The sequence below is a fragment of the Pinus tabuliformis genome, chromosome 2_2, assembly GCF_031772625.1.
Source record: "Pinus tabuliformis cultivar Carrire ecotype Pingquan chromosome 2_2, CPIR1, whole genome shotgun sequence".
NCBI lineage: Eukaryota > Viridiplantae > Streptophyta > Pinopsida > Pinales > Pinaceae > Pinus > Pinus tabuliformis.
The window spans coordinates 642426233-642446072 of record NC_142300.1 but is presented as its reverse complement, the minus strand read 5'-3'; the positions used below and the strand labels follow the sequence as shown (position 1 = coordinate 642446072).

General features: G+C 40.6%; 1 protein-coding gene across 1 annotated transcript; it reads left to right on the top strand.

The window, feature by feature from the left end:
• The first annotated feature begins 5323 nt into the window (after nt 1–5323).
• LOC149194264 (uncharacterized) lies at nt 5324–6088 on the top strand. The gene has a single exon (XM_089407610.1). It carries the CDS (start codon nt 5324–5326, stop codon nt 6086–6088), a length of 765 nt encoding a protein of 254 aa, XP_089263736.1.
• Nucleotides 6089–19840: the final 13752 nt, after the last annotated feature.

The window sequence follows — 19840 nt, the reverse complement described above, 5'->3', positions numbered from 1 at the left end:
ATCCAGTGTACCGATCAGGTGACTGTCTCTGCCTGCGTTGGGCTGTAGGTGGTCCTACAACTTTCTCTGCATCTTGAGCCAGTCGGTCAGCTTTTGTCAAGCGCTTTCGCCCTCTGATGGTTGGCGCTACATGAGTGGTCTCTTCCACTCCATGAACCTCGTCCTGCGGCTGATCCACGTCCTGAAGCTCATCCTTAGGAACTAATAGCTCCTCATCTACATGCAAGTGTAGCTCCCTCTCAAGCGAACACTTCATGGCTTTCTCCTCCTGAAATTTTATATCCCGTCGCACAACAACTTTACCACTGTCTGGCAAATACACACGATAGTTGTGGGGCGTATCAGTGTACCCCACAAATATCCCAACCTCTGCGGTCGACTCCAACTTCTTCCTGGCATCCTTCTTCACATGCATGTAAACGTTAGCACCAAAAATCCTCAAATGAGAAAGATCAGGCTTCTTACCAGAATAAGCCTCCTCGGGTGTACTCGTGCCAAGTATCTTATGAGGACAACGGTTCTGCACATAAATTGTTGTATTGCATGCTTCTGCCCACAAGTGAAGGGGTAGGCCCTGATCATACAACATTTCCCATGCAGCACCATTAATCGTTCTGTTCTTCCTCTCAGCTACCCCGTTCTGCTGTGAGTTATGGGGAGCTATGAGCTCTCTACGAATCCCTTCTGTCTTGCAGAAATCCTTGAACTCGTCCGAGATGTATTCACCACCATTATTGCTCCTAAGAGCCTTCACCTTCTTCCCCGACTCCTTCTCGACCAGTGCTTTGAATTCACAGAACTTTGAATATGTCTCGCTCTTCTTTTGCATGAAGAAGATCCAACACTTACGAGAGAAATAATCAACAAAAATCACATAATACCTGTGTTTTGCTGTCGAAGCAACTGAGAAAGGTCCACACATGTCTGTGTGAATTCTCTCAAGGATCGTCGTGGCGCGACTATCCTTCTCGTGAAAGGTGGCTTTCACAAACTTCCCCAAAGTACACCCCTTGCACTGACCTGACTGCGCAAGTGTGCCTTTAGGAAGCCCTGTAGTGATCTGCTGCAGTATCTTCAAGGATCCATGGTGAAGGTGACCCAATCTCTTGTGCCATAACTCGCCATCATCCCGACTCACCAATCCTTCTGCCTTGCCTGCCATTGTTGCGCATCCATCTACATGCAACTGATAAAGGTTCCTCACTCGAACCCCTATCTTCCGGGTCTCACCAGTTGTCTTGCTGCGGAGGAAGGCCTTTCCCTCGCTGAAAACAACATCATACCCCTTGTCTTCTAACATCGCCACTAAGATGAGATTCTTCTTCAATCCTGGAACATGCATGACTTCCTTCAATACAAAGGTTTTACCAGACTCCCTCTCAAAGGAAATGGTACCGATACCGATCGCACTGTATCTACCATCATCACCCATCTCGATGTGCACTCCAAGATCTTTGTCCTCCAGATCGGAGAACAAATCTCTATCTCCCATCATGTGAAAAGACGCACCACTGTCCAAGAACCACACTGATCCCATCACACTTGAAACCAAGCATACGATCAATGAAAAATCAAGCTCAAACTGAGAAGCTAAGGCCTCTCCCCCTGCAGATCCAGCAACTTGCTTGTTCTTCTTCTTCTGTGGACAATTAGTGGCATAGTGTCCGTGCTGGTGACAGTGAAAACACTTCAATTTGGACATATCCTGCTTCTTGCCTTTTGCACCAGACTGAGAAGATTACTCGTTCTTCCCTTTCTTTGCTTTGGCAGCCAAAGCACAATTCTCTTCATCAGATACCTTTGATGAAGATCCATTCTCATACTTATTGTTACTGAGTTTATCCTTGAGCGCCAGGTCGCTCTTGCTTTGGAATAACATTTGCAATCCGTTGAAAGACATTTTCAACAACACTACTGCAAATTCGAATTTCCACCAGCTCCAACTCAACAGCTTCCGATCTAGAATTCATGAGAACACAATATTTCTCGTACAGAGATTGACTGTATGGGCATTCACCGGATATCTCACCTTCCAAAGGAAGGATGAATCCAGAGGCTACCTGGCCCGATTATAGACTCTACCTGAAGAAATAGAATGTAAACACTTCCTGAATAGTAGATCTAATGATCAATCCTTGCTTGATATCCTGTAAAAAAATCTCTTCTACAAATCAAGTAGCTCTGATACCATGTAGAAACTTTTTCTACAATTATCTAGCTCGCTCTGATACCATGTAGAAATTTTGAATAATTTAACACATATTCAATGGAGATTATCCTGATCATGTACTATTGTGGAAAACATACACAATACATAAGCTCCTCTACGTTGATCATCAATATAGCAGCATCAATAACAATAAAACATCAAGAGCATTCACACATTAACACAGTATGTATCCCGGGAAAGCATCTCGCTAAAAACCCCAACTATCTGTATATTAATGATTGAGTCATGTAACATTACACAGCATAATACTTCTCACAAGTATCTCCACCTCTGTTACACACAATACAGCTCAGATCTGATCTCCAAATCTCTTCCACTGCTTGCCTACCTCCACTGCTCAAGAACTGATGAGAATGGCTCACCAAACTCGTTTTTCACCTGCAAAATAGTCACTCACTCTTTGTTGGACGTGAGAACAAGCTATAATGTGGGAAAATACGTGAGAAAACTCATTGGCATACTCAATCCCTTGATTGTGCAAGATCTGGTGCACAACTATAGTCACAACTGATAGCAATCTGATTCTCTACCACTTGTCCCTGTTGAACTGAACACGCACTGACATGCAACTGAGTTAACTGATGTATTCATTAGTTGTATTATGAGTTAATAACTTGTGAATTAATTAATAACTAATTCACCCAACTCATTTCTAGTCTATTTTCCAGTTAGACTAAATACAACCAGTTTAACAAAGCTAAACTGAACACAACTCCATCAACTCCACAATCAACTCCACCAAACTCAACTGATTGAGTTCTAACTGAAGTCATGCATGCAACAACTCAATTGACTCATAAGAAAAGCGTATTTCCTTCTGACAGCTGCATGTGCCACCTCTGTAGCTCAAACTGAAGTGCTCCAAGAGAATAAGATTAAGTTTATAGTCCAAATATTATTGTGAGATAATAATATTTGACTTTTCTATTTTTGACAACCAGTCTAAAAATAGACTTTGATCACTCACACTTTCATCAAAAATAGAAGTCCATCTATTTTTTTCCCAACTTGATCAGTCATCCATAAACAGCAACATGCAATCCATAGACATGATCCATATATCTAAAAATAGACATAGTCTAAAAAATAGACTTGTGCCAAAAATAGCCTGCGGGCCCACTTAGTGAAGGCGACTCTTTTCACTAAGCTCCATCATCTTGTTGCAATCTCAACACATTTCTTGTGAAATTCATTGTGTCTTGTCTTCCTACATTTAACCCAGTGTTCCACGGGGTCGCATCCCCCCCTCCTGGGGGTCGAGTTTCCCAACTCCCCCACGCTCCGGAGACTTGGGGACGAGAGGGGGTTGTTTCCCCACACTCCCAAAAAATAGGGTACGCAAGGAAACATTCCAGGGGGTCGTTTCCTCTAGTTTAGCATCATCGAGGGTCGTAGGGGGTCGTTTCTATTGCCCGAATTTCATTTTTTTAAATGATTTTTTTTTTATCATAATTTTAATTTTTTATTTGTTATGAATACGACCAAGGGTTTTAGACTTAGTTTTTTCATTGTATTTTCTAACCTACTGCTGCATGACTCCCTCACTCCACCATTCTAACCCGCTGTTGTTGGACGCCGCCGACACCATTGAAACCCGTGGACGCTGGACCCATGGATGCCATCTGCTACTAGACCGTGGATGCCATCGCTGCTGGATAGTGGACCTAGACGTGAACGTTGGACGTCGGATGTCGTTGAAAGTTGAAGGTTGTTGCACCAATACTAAATGACCCCATCATCGTTGCTACACTGTGCACTCCATCTTCGTCCAACACTTGAAGCAGCTAAGCCTGACCTGTCCAACACCATTCTTGAACCGCAACTTGTACTATATGCAACCACCTTCATTCTTGAACTGCAACTTTGAAGTTTTTTTTTTTTTTTTCCAGTTGCACAACTGCGGGCCCCATCGATAGTCTAGTTTGTAAAGTAACTTGTAAGCTCATTGTTTTCTTTTGCCACTGCATTGTTTTTTCATTTTTTTTTTGTAAATTGTAAATATTTTTCATTTTTTTGTGTTTATTGTGTGCCTATAGGCTGTGTTTTTTAAAATTTGTTTCAAATTTCTTTTGTAATTTTAAATTTTTTAAAAATTTTAGTGTTGAAACTTGACTGTGTTTTTTTCATTTTTTTTTTTGTAAATATTTAATTTTTTAGTGCTCACTATGTATTAATTTTAACATTTTTCTTGTAAATTAAAAAAAAAATCAGTGTTGAATGTGTGCGTTGTTAGTATTAGTTAGCCTGTGTAATGTTTTTAAATTTTTTTATTTTCACTACAGGTTGCAACCTACAAGCTACAAGTTACATTCAACTTACACCTATGAGTCAGAATCAGACTTCTTATGGGAACAGTGGGAACAGTGACAATAGCTACAGTAGTAGTGAATCACATGATGCACAAGAAGAAATTGAAAGCAGTCACAGGATGGAAAGAAACCAGAATAGGCCTTTGCATGGGGTAAATTCTGAAGACCCACCAAGGGATTTGGAAAAATTTGCAAAGGGACATTTAATCCTCTAAAACTGCTTCTAATCTATGGAACCAGACATCCGGAAAAAATCCAAAAGCTGGTGGTGGCTCACGTGATTAGGTCTGCAATATTTGTGGGCATCACTTTGTTGGCAGTTATACTAGGGTGAAGCAACACATTTTGGATATTACAGGTAAAGGAGTCAATATGTGTCCCTCAAAGAACCTAAATTCAGCTCAAAAAGAGCAACTTTGGAGGCTAGAAAGGGCATCCACTGGAAAAGGATTGTTTTCTAGTAGACATGTTGATCCGTCCACAAATATTCCTCCATCCAGTGCATCATCAAAAAAGACAAAGGTTTCCACTGGTGCATCTCGTTCTTGTGCAATGGGTGTTATAGTTTCTGGGATGTACAATGTTCTAGATCAAGATGACATGCAATTGGAAAATTTCTTTTTGCCATGGAATTCCCTTCCATGTTGTTCGTTCTCCTTATTACAAGGAAATGGTTCAAGCAATTGAAAGAATAGGGCCTTCATATGTACCACCCAAAGAAAATAAGCTACGAACAACAATTCTAGATAGACAAGTGTCTAAAATTAATGTGCAAAAAGAGAAAATGAGACAAACATGGTTGAGGTTTGGTTACTCTATTGTTATAAATGGATGGACTGACATCCGAAAACACCCACTAATCAACATCATAGTGACATCTTTAGAAGGTCCATTCTTTCTTAAAGTTGTTGATTATTCTGGAAAGCGCAAGAATGCATCTTTCCAATTTGAGCTTCTTCGAGAAGCTATAGAGGATGTTGGGCCTAATAGTGTGGTGCACGTTGTGACAGATGCAACATCAGTTTGTAGATCAGCTGGGTTATTGATTCAAAGAAGGTATCAACATATTTTTTGGACTCCTTGTTGTGTGCATGCACTCAATAATGCACTGAAGGACATTGGCAAGATTCAGTGGATATTAGACTTGGTGACAACTGCAAGAGATGTGCAGATGTTTATCTGCAACCACCACACCTCCTTGGCCATGTATAGGGCTCACACGAGGAAGGAATTCCTCAAGCCCACTGATACTAGATATGCTAGATATTTTATCTTATTGGAGAGGATGATAGAGGTACAAGCACCTCTACAATCCTTGGTTGTGAGTTCAGAGTGGGGAAGGTGGTCAAAATCAAAGACAAATACGGGGAAAAAGGTTAGGCTTCAGGTGTTGGACAATGATTGGTGGGCAAATTGGTCTTATTTAGTGTCATTCTTGGGCCCTATTGTGGAGGTCATTCGTTACATTGATTCAGATGCTCCTAGTCTTGGAGAAATCTATGAGACCTTTGATAGCATGTTGGGTCGTGTGAAGGTAGTCATTCAGTAGAGGGAGCCCTCATTAGAGTTCTATACATCCCAGATTTGACCCATCATTCAGCGTAGGTGGGATTGCATGAACACACCTTTGCACATGGCATCATATGCATTAAACCCCAAATGGTATGTTGAAAGACCTGAGAGGGTGCCTCCTATTGATGATCTTGAGGTAAAGAATGGCTTCCTAAATGCAATTACAAAGATGTACAATGAGGAGGAGGGGGCAAGATTTCGAAGACAATTTGTTTAGTTTGCATCTCTTAGTGCCCGCTTCAACACACGTGGTGCTTGGGCAGATCACAAATATCTAGCCCAAGATGACCCGATTAGTTGGTGGAGGATGCATGCTCCAGAGCTTAAACATCTAGCTATGCGTTTGTTGTCTCAAGTTGCTAGTTCCTCTGCAGCAGAGAGGAATTGGTCCACATATAGCTTCATCCACTCTATCAAGAGGAACAAGCTTACCTCTAAAAGAGCGGAAAAGTTAGTTGTTGTGCACAGTGCCCTACGTGTTAAGCATGGGAAGACACCTGAGTATTTGAAGGGACCAGCAACACGATGAGATGTTGATCCAGAGGATGATGCACAGGTAGATATGGAGGAGAGACTTGATGAGAGACAGATGGGCTTGGTTGGTGTGCCACTTAGCATGTTTGAGAATACTAGTGATTCAGATTCAAATGGTGATATGGTTGATCCTGATTTATCCATGCAGCATCTAGATGCAAAGACTAGCGGGGCATTACCCTAAGCAAAATTATGCTCGTTTAACTTTTGATATGTTGATGTTCTAACTTCTTATGTTATTCTGACTTATAAAATTTTGACTCTTGGTGTATCAAACTTTACTTTTATAATTTTATTTGAATATTCATTATTCAATGTTCATAGTAGGAACTTGGAAATGGAACATAAAGATTCGATATGGTTTAATGATGTATGATATAACTGTGGATATATGATTATAATTTATATCAATGATCATGCTTTGCAACTTTTCGTTTTAAATTTGTTTCAGTTATAAACTGTTTTAAATATGTTTCAGTTATAAATTTATCTGATTGATTGATTTATAAATTATATTTTATATTTTTGCTTGTTTTTAAGACTTTAACGTCGCCAAGTTTCCTAAAAATTGGTTTGGAGCTTTTGCATAGAAAACTCCCTCGTATCCTCGCTCTCTCGCCTTCGCTCTCTCGCCTCCTCGTCCTCAAACTGTGTGGAACATTGATTTAACCTGGAAAAATTGGGATCTTGCCAAATTTCAGATCCATGACGTTATCGCGATTGCTCAAGAATGCTTACATACTACTCACTCCCACTCCCAGAAAACGAGGGCTCTGGTCCCTGCCATGCTGTTATATGAAAGCCTGATCAATTGAAGGCGTGTACAATTACCCAATTTCTTCGGAATACAATCCTGGAGCATATTAAAGTGAAGGTCAAGTGTTCCTGAAAGCCTGATCAATTGAAGGCGTGTACAATTATCCAATTTCTTCGGAATACAATCCTGGAGCATATTAAAGTGAAGGTCAAGTGTTCCTAGCACTTTTAGTTTCCCAAACTCGGGTGGGATTATGCCTGATAAATTATTGTGAGAAACATTGAAAGTGCGTAGTAAGGAGAGGCTGCCAAGAAACGGCGAAATGGTGCCTCGCAATCCTAACAGAGGAAGGATAATTGCAGTGACTCTTCTTGTGCGTCGTCTGCACTGAATACCATACCATGAACATACATTCTCTGAGTTCTGGATTGTCCAATTGGATAAACATCTACGTGGATCGTATGTGATGGCATTTCTAAAAGATAGAAGGGCCTCCACGTCCCTTTTCTCGTGACGGTTCATGGATGATAGGATTGGATGAGTTTCTTCCTGCAGACTACTACCCAAGCCAAAATCATCAGAAGGACGTGGAAGATAAGTTAACCCACCCTTGTGGTCATAGAGATATTGATGATCGGAATAAGGCTCCCAGGCTGAGTAATTAAATCAAAATGACGTTGCTGCAGCCAAAGAGGCCACCATTGTCACAAAGTACTCAAATATCATAACAAGAAGTACAGTTTTCTGATCCATTTCTCCTTTCCCACTCTAACGTTCTTTAAAGGCTAACCCGCTGAGTTCTGTTATTAGTTGTCTATATATATATATAAGTAAGATGCCATATAAAGTCCTGCCTGGGAAAAATCAAGATTGACTTGAAAAACTGAAAAGCAAACACACCGAAAATTAGAAGGTAGAAAACGTTCGTATATTTGACCAGACTGAGGTAATGGAGACTACTTGAATTGAGCAGCCATAGACGTATTGATCTCGCTCAAAATCCTTTAAAAAAAACAGAGATGGGTAGAAAAGCATATTGAATTGACTTGGCAGAGTATTAAACGCGTTATAGTAAAATCTAGAAACCCAAATGGCAATTCCTCTGTGGGTGGTCGACCTAAGGGAAAGCGTACGAGATATGGCGAGCTGAATATCAAAACGTATATCATACCTTCTAAATGTCAACTTTATAATATTCTGTTTGAGACTCTGTGAACCAACTTTATATTCTATGTTCAAAGTCTATATTTTTATTTTGCCTAAAAAAATAGATTTTACTTTTCATACTCCCAGTCAGGTTTATATTCTCAGTGAACCAATTTTATATTCTATGTTCAAAGTCTTTATTTTATTTTGATTAAAAAAATAGATTTTACTTTTCATACAACCAGTCAGGTTTATATTCTGCGCGAGCCTCTATGAGCCAATTCTAGATTCAATATCTTTATTTTATTTCGATTGAAAAAATGGATTTTAATAGTCACTACCGATATAGGATGTATAGGATGTCATGATTTGTAAATGAAGGGGTTTGGTTAATATTTGATATTTATTGTGTTGAGAGGCATTCCACTATGGTATAAATGTCAAGTGTATAAGTTTAATATTTAATAAATTTAATTTAGTGTTAATATTTAGTTAGTATGTATAAGGTAGATATATAGGCATAAATATTTAACATTTATATGTGAGTTTAATTATAAAAAAATGTTGAAAGTAATAATAAATAAAAAGTTAAAAGTAATATAAACAATTAAATGTTGCTTTAATTAATAATAAAAAGTTAATGTTAAAATCAATTTGTTATATTTTGATTTTGTTATTAACTTGTGAATAGACTTTGTTACAATACCATGGCTTATCAATACCACATGCTCTAAAACCATAATTTGTTTGGCAATCAAAATATTTTATAGCATTATGATATGATTCTTAACCTTGGATAGTCACGCACACTTTAGTGTGGATATTGTTTACATCTAAATAGGCTTTGTTACAACCATGCACCAATACCATGGCTTATCAATACCACATGCCCAAAAAACATAACTGATTTCACAATCAAAATATTTTATAACTAATTTATTTTAATTTAATTTTTCAACCTTTTTTAACTAAATCTAAAAGAAAAAATGTTATAATTACTTTTGAGATATATCTAAACGCTCTATCCTCATGACTACTAAAAAGGTTGCCATAGAAATTAAATCAAGGTTTTAATAAAAATAAAAATGAGAATACTTTTATATATAAAGATGTGAAATTTATATAATATAAATAGTATTATTAAGAACTAGTAGAGATTCATCTTAACTGAGGATCTTTTCATGGTGATGGACCCGCCAACATGTCAGGGCATCTCCCCGCTAAGAAGTCCCAACTAGACCTCAAACCATTTGGAGTAGGAGTCCCAGTAGTGGGTAGTAAGGTATCGCTTTGACTGCGATTGCACGTAGAGGTAGGTAAGATGTCCTTGTTGGTAGCAAGTGTGTGACCTTGCATCAAGTCAAGGAAGGTGCATCCAAAGGCTCTAACACACGGAAGGGGGAGTGAGTGTGCCCCTTAGAAACATGTGATAGCACATAGCTTGAAAGGGAACACACAAGAAAAAAGACATCACGAGATGGAAAGCAGGCTAACCAACGATCCAAAGTGATGGGTTATATCAACAACACACTTTGATAAGATTCATACAAACACATACGGAATAGTCCATACATACATGCATAAATAACAACTATATACATCATTATAGTAACAAGGATAACCAAACTACAATAACAACATATGCATGAAACGTTCCGGCTTTGTTATATTAAAATAGTGAAAGATCCAATCATACATACAACCATGACTTCCACTAGCCCCGATAGTGGAACATTACAGTCACTGTCGTCTGCTCCTCCAAAGAGATGTACTATCTCTGCACGTTGGAGAAGTCAAGGCTTGTTACAGTACACACCAATCTTTCTCTAAGTTATCCCTATAGGAAGCTTGGCTCCCAAAAGCCTGTACAATGAGTTATGAGGTTCTATAAATAGAAAAGGGTGGGGTGACCCTTGACATTCCCCTTTTTGACTCTTCAACTACCCTCATGACTCTTCAACTACTACATGACTGTTACATTCTACTATTGACAATTGGTCTTTCGCTTTTACAACACGTTTACATTACAATCTGCACATGTACCCACGTGAGACAAAATAGGCTTGAGTAACCAATGCAAGACATCACTAAGACTCGGACAATTGTGGTGAGACTAATTTTTCAACATCATCGCGATGATCGACGGTGGCGAACTAATGCCAAGCTTGGTAGCTTGTTATGGTGTCCACGTACTTTATGGTGACATCCTTCTGAAAGCAAACTCTTGCCTCCATTGCATCCGGGTACAGTGATTTGGCACCTCTGTCCAACTCATTAGATAACATGCACATTATAGTATTGAGTGCAGCCGAACCAGCAACATATAGATGCATGGTGTCTACACGCGTCAGCAAGTCTGTGTTAGTGGCTACGTGCGTCAACCGATCAAAGTACATGTCTAGCTCTAGTCAGACTTGGTTATTTAACTTTGCCTTCGTGAGTGTGCCAATGGATGGGATCCCATGCATGTTCATAATGATATCCATGATCCTGAACACCTGTGCATATGAAGCCTGCAAACTGGTGATGAATTGCAGGAGTTCTTGATAGTTCCAGATCTGACTCCGGATGTGTGCCTTCAAATTTATCGCCTTTGGCTTCATCATCTTTGGCAAGTGCAATGGGGCTCCTTTGTATCTCATTGTCCATATTTGCATCTGATTGACAACAGTATGCAGATATGACAAGATGCATGCTCTCCTAGCACAGGGCTGCTACCAACTGTTGAGATGAACAACTAACTTATGCACGGGTGATGAATATGAAGTACAGCTTCCGCATGACTATCTCAAGAGAGGATCCTTCATCTAGTATCACTCTCCTCAAATTTGCTATGAAGGATGCTGTAGCCTACTGTCCTCCTTGCTTGGTCACTTGTAACTCCTTAGCCATGCACTCGTTCTCGGTTATCAAGAATCTAACACTCGAGCTGGTGGCTTCGAAATATGCTTTGGTAGCATTGGATAATGTAGCTAGATGTCTATGCACATCGGACATGATCACTTGCTCTTCAAAATTTGCAGGGGATGCATGGACATCTGGAGTAGGCACTCTGCATGACTGCATAACTCTATGTTGTGACTCATCGAAAGATATGTTGTGCATCTCCGCCTCAGATTGTCTTCAAGGATTTCAGTGTCTCCTTGATCACTTGGGACTTAATCTACTCTTAGATCTGGTGAAGCCGGTGGGGTGACCTCTTGGTTCTAAGGCATGAGGTCAATATCCTGATCTGACTCTAGCTAAACCATATCATGTCCATCTGTTCAATCTCTTGAGCAAAGTCCTGCTCCTCGGACTCCTCACCTTGTCTTCTCTATTCCAGTTGTTCGGATGAGTCAATAACCTATATGGGCGTAGTTTCATTAACATGTGCATGGTGCACCTCGTGTTGTTCCTATTCCTGCTGTGCTTCCTTCTCTCTTCTATGCAACTCCTGTTCTTCCTTGAGTTGGTTTTTTTTGCTTATAGAGGAATCGACAACTGGAGTAGCCTCGCAACTCGCGTTACACGGGGTCAATTCTGAACACTACCACTATAACCCCTGGGAAACTGCGCCCGTCCCTCTCCACAGCTCTGGGTTAGTCCGGGGGAATTGAACTCATGACCTTCAGTACGGAGCCCGCCTTTCTTACGAACTTCATCGCATTATGATTACCAACTCTCCTATCCCTGTGGGGCTCCTTCTCTGAGTTGTTGCTTCAACTCCTGCAACTCCTTTTCTTCTTCCTCAAACTTCTGCTTCTCCCTCTACCTTTGAGCGATCCTTATGTCGTGTTGTTGTCTCTTAGCCTCATTCTCCAAATCTGCTCTGAGTACAAGTGGGTCTGCTTTGAACTTGCAGCTTTGCTCCACCTTTGCACTATCTACAACCTTCCTCTTGCATTTGTCACGCATAGGTATGCTACCCTTTGTTGTTGTTGATGATGTTGCTTTGTGAGATGTTGTTGCCTTCTGATTTGCTAACCACTCTATAGCTATGTTGAATGGTTCATTGAGCCTTGAGAAGTAATAGCAGTATCTCCAGTCTTCCTCAGGCCAATGACTTGCCCCACGGATACAAAGATGTTGCACTCTCATACAGTGGTAGAAATGCGGGTCATACGAATTGAAATTTTTGGTGCTGAAGGTGAATCTCTTGAACTCCTTCATCTCAGCCTCAACATGCTTGAGATTCTATATCTCATACAACCTAATCCACAAAGGAAGAGCGGGCCAAGGTGCCTTCTTCTTCCTATGCAGTCTCGCTGACAACCCTTTTAAGATGTGATATGACACTTCTTACATGACGAGCTTATCCATGGCCAACATCGGTAAAACATGTGAAGCCTTCCCCGCGATGTACATACGTATGAAGGTGCCAAGGGGTGAGGCATACCAATCTTCTATGTTGATCAATGCCTCCATCGTTACCTGCGAAAGTCAAGGTGGATCCTACTCAAAGATCATCGTGTACACCAGGGTGACGAAGTGGTCTGATAGTTGTATGATAACTCCACAGAAGCTGCATTTGAAGAACAACCTGCAATAAATGTGCACCAAGGTTTCCGAAGGTGTCCATGCCCAACCTAAGCCTGGGAACTGCTTACAGGCACAGAATGGATCAAGTATGATATGTATAGCTTTCCTTTATGACCCTTGGGAAGATGGCGAGCTTATGTTACCTATTCCTTCAACCTGAGAGCCAACATGTCAGACCAGTAGAAAGGTATTTCTTCACTCACCAACTAATCTAACACAATCACCCAACTATGCGTGAAGGTCTCTTTGCTCTCTTGGCCATATAAGCGACATGAAATTATGACCAAGAGCTGATATGCCTTCCGCAGTATGCTCATCTTGTAAACATGGTTGTGTGTTTTCCTGAACTTGGATGGCTCTTTCACATAGCTCTTCAAGATGCCTCTTGAGTTTGCACTACTGCTGGGTCTCGTGAAGGGTGTACCCATCATGATCACCGGTTGTGGTAAGTGAAACATCTCCTGAAAGTCCTTCGCCGTGAAGGTAGCAAGTTGTGTTCCATTGATACTTCTCAACACCATAGTCTCTGGCTCATTATATGAGACGATCTAGTGGATCATGTCTGCGCATGGATATGTGCCTGAAAATGTGTCACTGATGTCCTACCATTTCATCTTGATCTCCTTGTCTATGAAAATATTAGTGTCTTCATAGAAAGGCAAGCTCATAGACACTTTCTTGACTGCATCTCTAGTTGCACTCTCAACGATGTCCTTTGACCCTACTCTCTTGGAAGCCATTGTACCTATACTGTTGAGAGACGAACAAACACCTGCGATGCCTAGAGATAGAGAAACACTCATGCCAAGAACAATGTCAGTTGAAAAGAAAAATCAACTTGAGGATTGACATGCAACACACCTAGGTGACTGACTAAAAAGACTGCGCAGTTTTGAATGGGAGGTTGGGAGACTGACTGCCAAAACTATGCAGAGCATATTCTGTACTGTTAGCAAGCTGACTAATTGTTGAAATTGCACAATGCATAGTCCAGCTTGACCTGCTGAGGACTGAATCTGTGCAATGCCTAGTTCCAGTCAGCAATGACTACAACCCATAAAATTACATCTGCACAATTTTGGGGGCCAGCAAGGCCTTGCCTTTCTTAATTGCATAGATAAATGCTAGTGTTGGGCCAGCTTTGCGCAATTTTTGGGAGAAAGGAAAAGCCTTCACTCTAATAAATGCGTAGTGTAAGTCAAGCAAGGCAAGGTTTGGGCCAAGGCATCCCAGACCCGTCGGCGGACGACTGAAAACATGTAAAGTCTAAATGCATGGCGAAGTTGAGTGCAGACAAGAGTGAATGATCATGTATACAAACAGTGAGTGCGGGATTCAAAAAAGGTAAAAGAAGAAAGTGTGTGAAGCGAGTCACCGCAATGATGACCATAAATTCATAAACAATGACATGCATGTGACAACAGTGCGATGCAATGAAAAACTTGAAACAATGCTTCTATAAGCTAACATGCATTAAAATGACAACAAGCATTCAACAAAACCAAGAAAACAACACTCACACAAACCGAAATACAAAAAGCGACAGAAAAGCAGTAAAAGACATGAAAAGTGGACTTACCTGGAAATAGTTGAGCCCATTGTGTTGAATGCTCCTAGAAGCAATGTGGGATGCTAGAGCTCTAAGATCAATGTGAGGAATGAGCTTTGAAGTGTCGAATAAATAGTTTTGATAAGATTTAGGCTTATGATCCGCATGCCACAAATCTAGGAAAAAGTGACACTTGGTGGGAGGTTTCTAAAACGATTTTTGAATGTAACCTCCAGCTGCTAAAAATGGATCCCTAAAACCTAGTGATTCTTTTTTCTTTTTTTCTTTTTCTTCTTTTTTATGTTTTAGGAAAAGATTCCCATGCATGCAAATCAAGATTGGTCAATCTTGGAGGGAACCGGTCAAGCCTTGGAGTGAATTTTGCGTAGTTTCTGGGCTGAGCTGCTCTGGCTATCCCTAAGGCTCTGCACAATTTCTGGATTGAAGCCCTAGCTGTCAGCCAAAATTGCGCAATTTTTGAGAGAAAGCCCAATGATGGGTTGCTCTGCATAATTTCCCAAGGGAAGGTTACCTGGTTGTTCTGCGCATTTTTGCATAGCAGTGGGCAGCCCAGATGGATTGTGCAATTTTTTGGAGAGGAAGGTTGGTTCCCCTCCAGATTTGCACAATTTTTTAGGTGATCATAACAACTAGAAAATGACCAAGCTCTAGAATGCCAGCCTGCGGGTGGGAGGCAGACAAGTTGGCAAGCACAGGATGGTACACTACTGAAACTTAGCTGAAGCATAGGTACTTGTGAGTGCAAGACATGCTGCTAAGAATGGTTGGTAGGGAGGCTCGAAAATGAAACTAAGGTAAAATTTTGGAGGGTGGTTGTAGACGCTACAAAACTTGGAGACACACTGGTAGAACTTCGGCTCTTTGAATGGGCCTTGTTTCATGAAAAGAGATTCTAACTCCTCCAGAAGTATTGTTCGATTCTTAGATCGTCTTGGTTTCCACACTAGATTAATTGAAAGTTGTAGCACCTTCCATACTCTTGATCGATCAGCACACGTTCGAAGCCAAGTGAATTTAGTTGTTTTGATTGGGGACGAGGGGTATATTTGTACACAATAAATATGATTGTCAGAGTTTAAGTTTCATCTCTAGTTTTGCTCCACTTTCAGCAGGCCTGGACAATGCCCCGGTGGAGTCACGCAGGAACACAAGCATCGCTCTGCCGCCAGCAAGCCTAGTCAATACCTCGACGGAGTTACTTGCATCAACTCTCTACATAGGAAGCCTTTCTCTTCTTTCACCTTATTCATTTTTCAAAATTTTCCACATTTTCATTTCTTCAATAACTGTGCATGACACTTGTTTATTTCAGAGGCAGAAGAGTGGTCCCGACTTATTGAGACCAAAATAGGTTGTTCCTTCAAAGAAGTATTTTATATATACCTCTGACATACTTGTTAAGGTTTCCCCCCTTACCTTACTCTACTTGACTGAGATGACAAGGGTTAACCCAAAACAACCGACTAGAGTAGGTGGTACTAGTTAGTGCCCAAGCGTTGTGTTTTCAGCAAGGTTCACCTCAGACAGAATGCATTTTACATTGGTGTATCATTGACTGAAGACAACAAGTTCTACATAAAGAGAGAAGACAATAGATAACCAAGTATTGCTAGCTGTACACGTCCTCTTGTAATTTACCCTGCTTGTTTTAAGAGTCTTGCATGGTTTCATGCAAAACTAACCTACAAACACAAACAAGCAAACAAACAACAAAGAAAAGAGTAGAAGTAAATGCTAAAGAAAAGAAAGTAAGCAAAACAAGAAAGAAAACAAACAAACGAAACAAGAAAGCAAACATGCATGCAAGAAAACCAGACATAAAGCAAACACTACTCCTACTCCTAAGGTAACGGTGCATGGGCCTGATCACATGAAGTTATATTTCCTATGTAGCCACTGGCACATTGGTTGACCCGTGTTGGTGAAGGAATGGTTCGCGAACAACACAGTCAGGTGAACCAACAAACAAGAAAGATATAACAATGAAGACAAACACACTTTGAGTTTAAACGTGTCCACAGAAAAGAAAAAAGTGAAAGCACATGACATGCACTCTATGGACTTACCATGGTGTTGTGATACACTGCGTGCAAATGTTAAGCATATGAACTCTCTTGACTGTGACATGCAAGCAAACATGAGAAACATAGACAATTTACGTCGTACAAGTGGGCTTGCTGTGTAAGATTCCTCTAATGCATGAGCAATAGGATCATGTGATTTGAGTGGAGGAAGTGAAATGTGTGTGTTATATTGATCTTCAATGCATACAGATGAGTGATGAGGAGCCTTGGGTGTTTCAACAATTTCTTGATCAGGAGTGAAACAAACCTCGGTACAGTGAGGGCTTGACATAACCATCAGCTAGGGTAGAAGTGACTCGACAACCTGTGGGGTTCTGACTTCATCGATAGATATATCGTCATAAACAGGTGGCTTTGAAATATTAACAATGATAGAATCAACATCGTGATCGAATACAGGAGTAAATAGGTCACAACAACTACAATAAAAAAAAAATCAATGAGTTCATTGACATCCTCATGATCTGATGAATCAAACAGTGGGGTAGATGAGAAGCAAGAATGTTCACTCTCTTCATTTATGGAAAAAGAAGATGAAAAATCAAGTGGTTTTTCAATGAATAATTTTTCCTCTCCACTATCAAATGATGCACTGACATCCAATGTGTTCTGCGAATGATTGGAAGTAGATGCAACCATGAAGGATTTACACAAGGAAAATCAGAGATAGCAGAATCACCAAATATGTCAGGGAAAAGTGAAGGAGGTGTGGATAGAAGGAGATCTTCCTTCACCGTGGTTTGATGTTTAGATCCCCAGTCATACTCATCATAAATGACAGCGTAGATTGGTTTTGCAACATCAACTTCATCGATGGCTTGATCCTTTTTCTCAACATGTGTAGAGTCTGTAATGGAAGAACACAAGAGAGTGCAATCTGGAGGATCAACGGAATGCGAATATGAGGTTGAGGTAGCAAGTGCATGTGACAACCCATGGGATTCCCAACCAAATCTGCACAGAAATTAAGACTGGTGATAGTGGGAGGGTGTGAAAATTGAACAGAAGTGTGCACATGTTTTCCCACATCACTCTATGAGGGTGGAGCTATTTGATGAGGAGAAGGCAGACTGTTATTGGTGACAGCAGCTGTGTCCACTTGTGATTGCACAACTCCATCATCGAAGTATGTTGAGTTGGGTTTTAACTTTAACTTCATTTTTGGATAGATTTATTTGGTAAGGCAATATTCAAATCTTTCCATGAGATATTAGAATTTCATCTGGTTTTTCGAAGCTTCGAACTGAAGTAAACGGAAGTGCTACCAAAAATCCATAGGCTATTCATGTGGGGCCTTCCATTGCTTTAACATTTTCTTGTCAAGAGATTTGAGATCAAAATGATGGAAAACTAATTCGATTAGATCACAGAAGTTCTTAAATGAGTGCACGCAATTGTGAGGTAGGTTTCGGCACCCTCGTTGTGGGTATTTGCAAAGTGTGGTTACAAGCAACATGTTTGCCTCAACTTCATCAAACTCCTCTGCATCCTCCAAGAATGCAAGGAAGGCATGTAATTGTTCAAGCCAGGCCACTTCGCCTTCACCATCATACGTGAATTTCGACAAGAGATCATAAAACTCCTTCGTGATTTCAAAGGGATGTGCATTAGACAGACATCGTGGAGGGTGGACAACAATGATATCCATGATAGATTTGCGAAGATTCAAAACAAGATGTGACGACTCAAATTGTCATCTAGCCCTCCTTCTAGCACCAGAAATGTTGACGATGCTGGACCCACAACCATGTTAGGGGATCTCCCTGGCAAGAAGTCCAAACTAGACCTCAGACTGTTGGAGTAGGAGTCCGAGCAGTGGGTAGTACGGTATAGCCTTAACTGCGACTGCATGCAGAGGTAGGTAAGATGTCCTTGTTGGTAGAAAGGGTGTGACCTTGTAGCAAGTCAAGGAAGGTGCATCAAAGGCTCTAACACACAGAAGGGGGAGTGAATGTGCCCCTTAGAAACCTGTGATAGCACGCAGCTTGAAGGGAACACACAAGTAGAAAGACATCACGAGATGGAAAGAAGGATAGTCGATGATCCAAAGTGATGGGTTATATCAACAACATGCTTCGATAAGATTCATACAAACACATAGGGAATATTCCATACATACATGCATAAATAACAGCTACATACATCATTAAAGTAACCAAGATAGTTGAACTATAATAACAACATATGCATGAAACATGTTGGCTTTGTTATATTAGAAGAGTGAAAGATCCAATCATATAGACAACCATGAATTCCACTAGCCCTGATAGCGGAACATTACAGCCACTCCCACCTACTCCTCCAAAGAGATGTACTAGCTCTGCAGTGTGGAGAAGCCAAGGCTTGTTATAATACACTCCAAGCTTTCTCTAAGTTATTCCTATAGGAAGCTTGGCTCCCAAAATCATATACAATGAGTTATGATGTTCTATAAATAGAAAAAGGTGGGGTGACCCTTAACATTCCTCTTTGTGACTCTTCAACTACTACATGACTATTACATTCTACTATCGACACTTGGTCTTTCATGTTTACAACATTTTTACATTACAATCTGCACATGTACCCACGTGAGACAAAATAGGCTTGAGTAAGTCATGCAAGACATCACTAAGACTCGAACAGCTATGGGAAGACTAACTCTTCAACATCCTCGCGATGATCGATGGTGGCAGACTGATGCCAAGCTTGGTAGTCTATTATGGTGTTCGTGTACTCTATGGTGAAATACTCTTGAAATAAAAGTCTTGCCTCCATTACATCCTAGTACACTAATTTGACACCTCTATCCAACTCGTCAGATAACATGCGTATCATAGTCTTGAGTGCATCCAAACCAGCAACATACTAATGCATGGTGTTTGTGCTCATCTGCAAGTCTGTGTGGTGGCTACGTGCATCAATTGATCAAAGTACATGTCCAACTCCAATCAGACCAGGTTATTTGACTTTTTCTCATGACTGTGCCAATGGATGGGATCACATTTGTGAACACAATGACATTCATGTTCCTAAACACCCGTTCATGTGAAGCCTTCAAACTGGTGATGAACTGTGGGAGTTCCTCATAGTTACAGATTTGACTTCGGATGCATGCATTCAATTCTGCCACCTTTG

Bases quoted from the DNA above. Each gene is read 5' to 3' on its own strand.
- LOC149194264 (XM_089407610.1), top strand. From the start codon at position 5,324: ATGAGACAAACATGGTTGAGGTTTGGTTACTCTATTGTTATAAATGGA.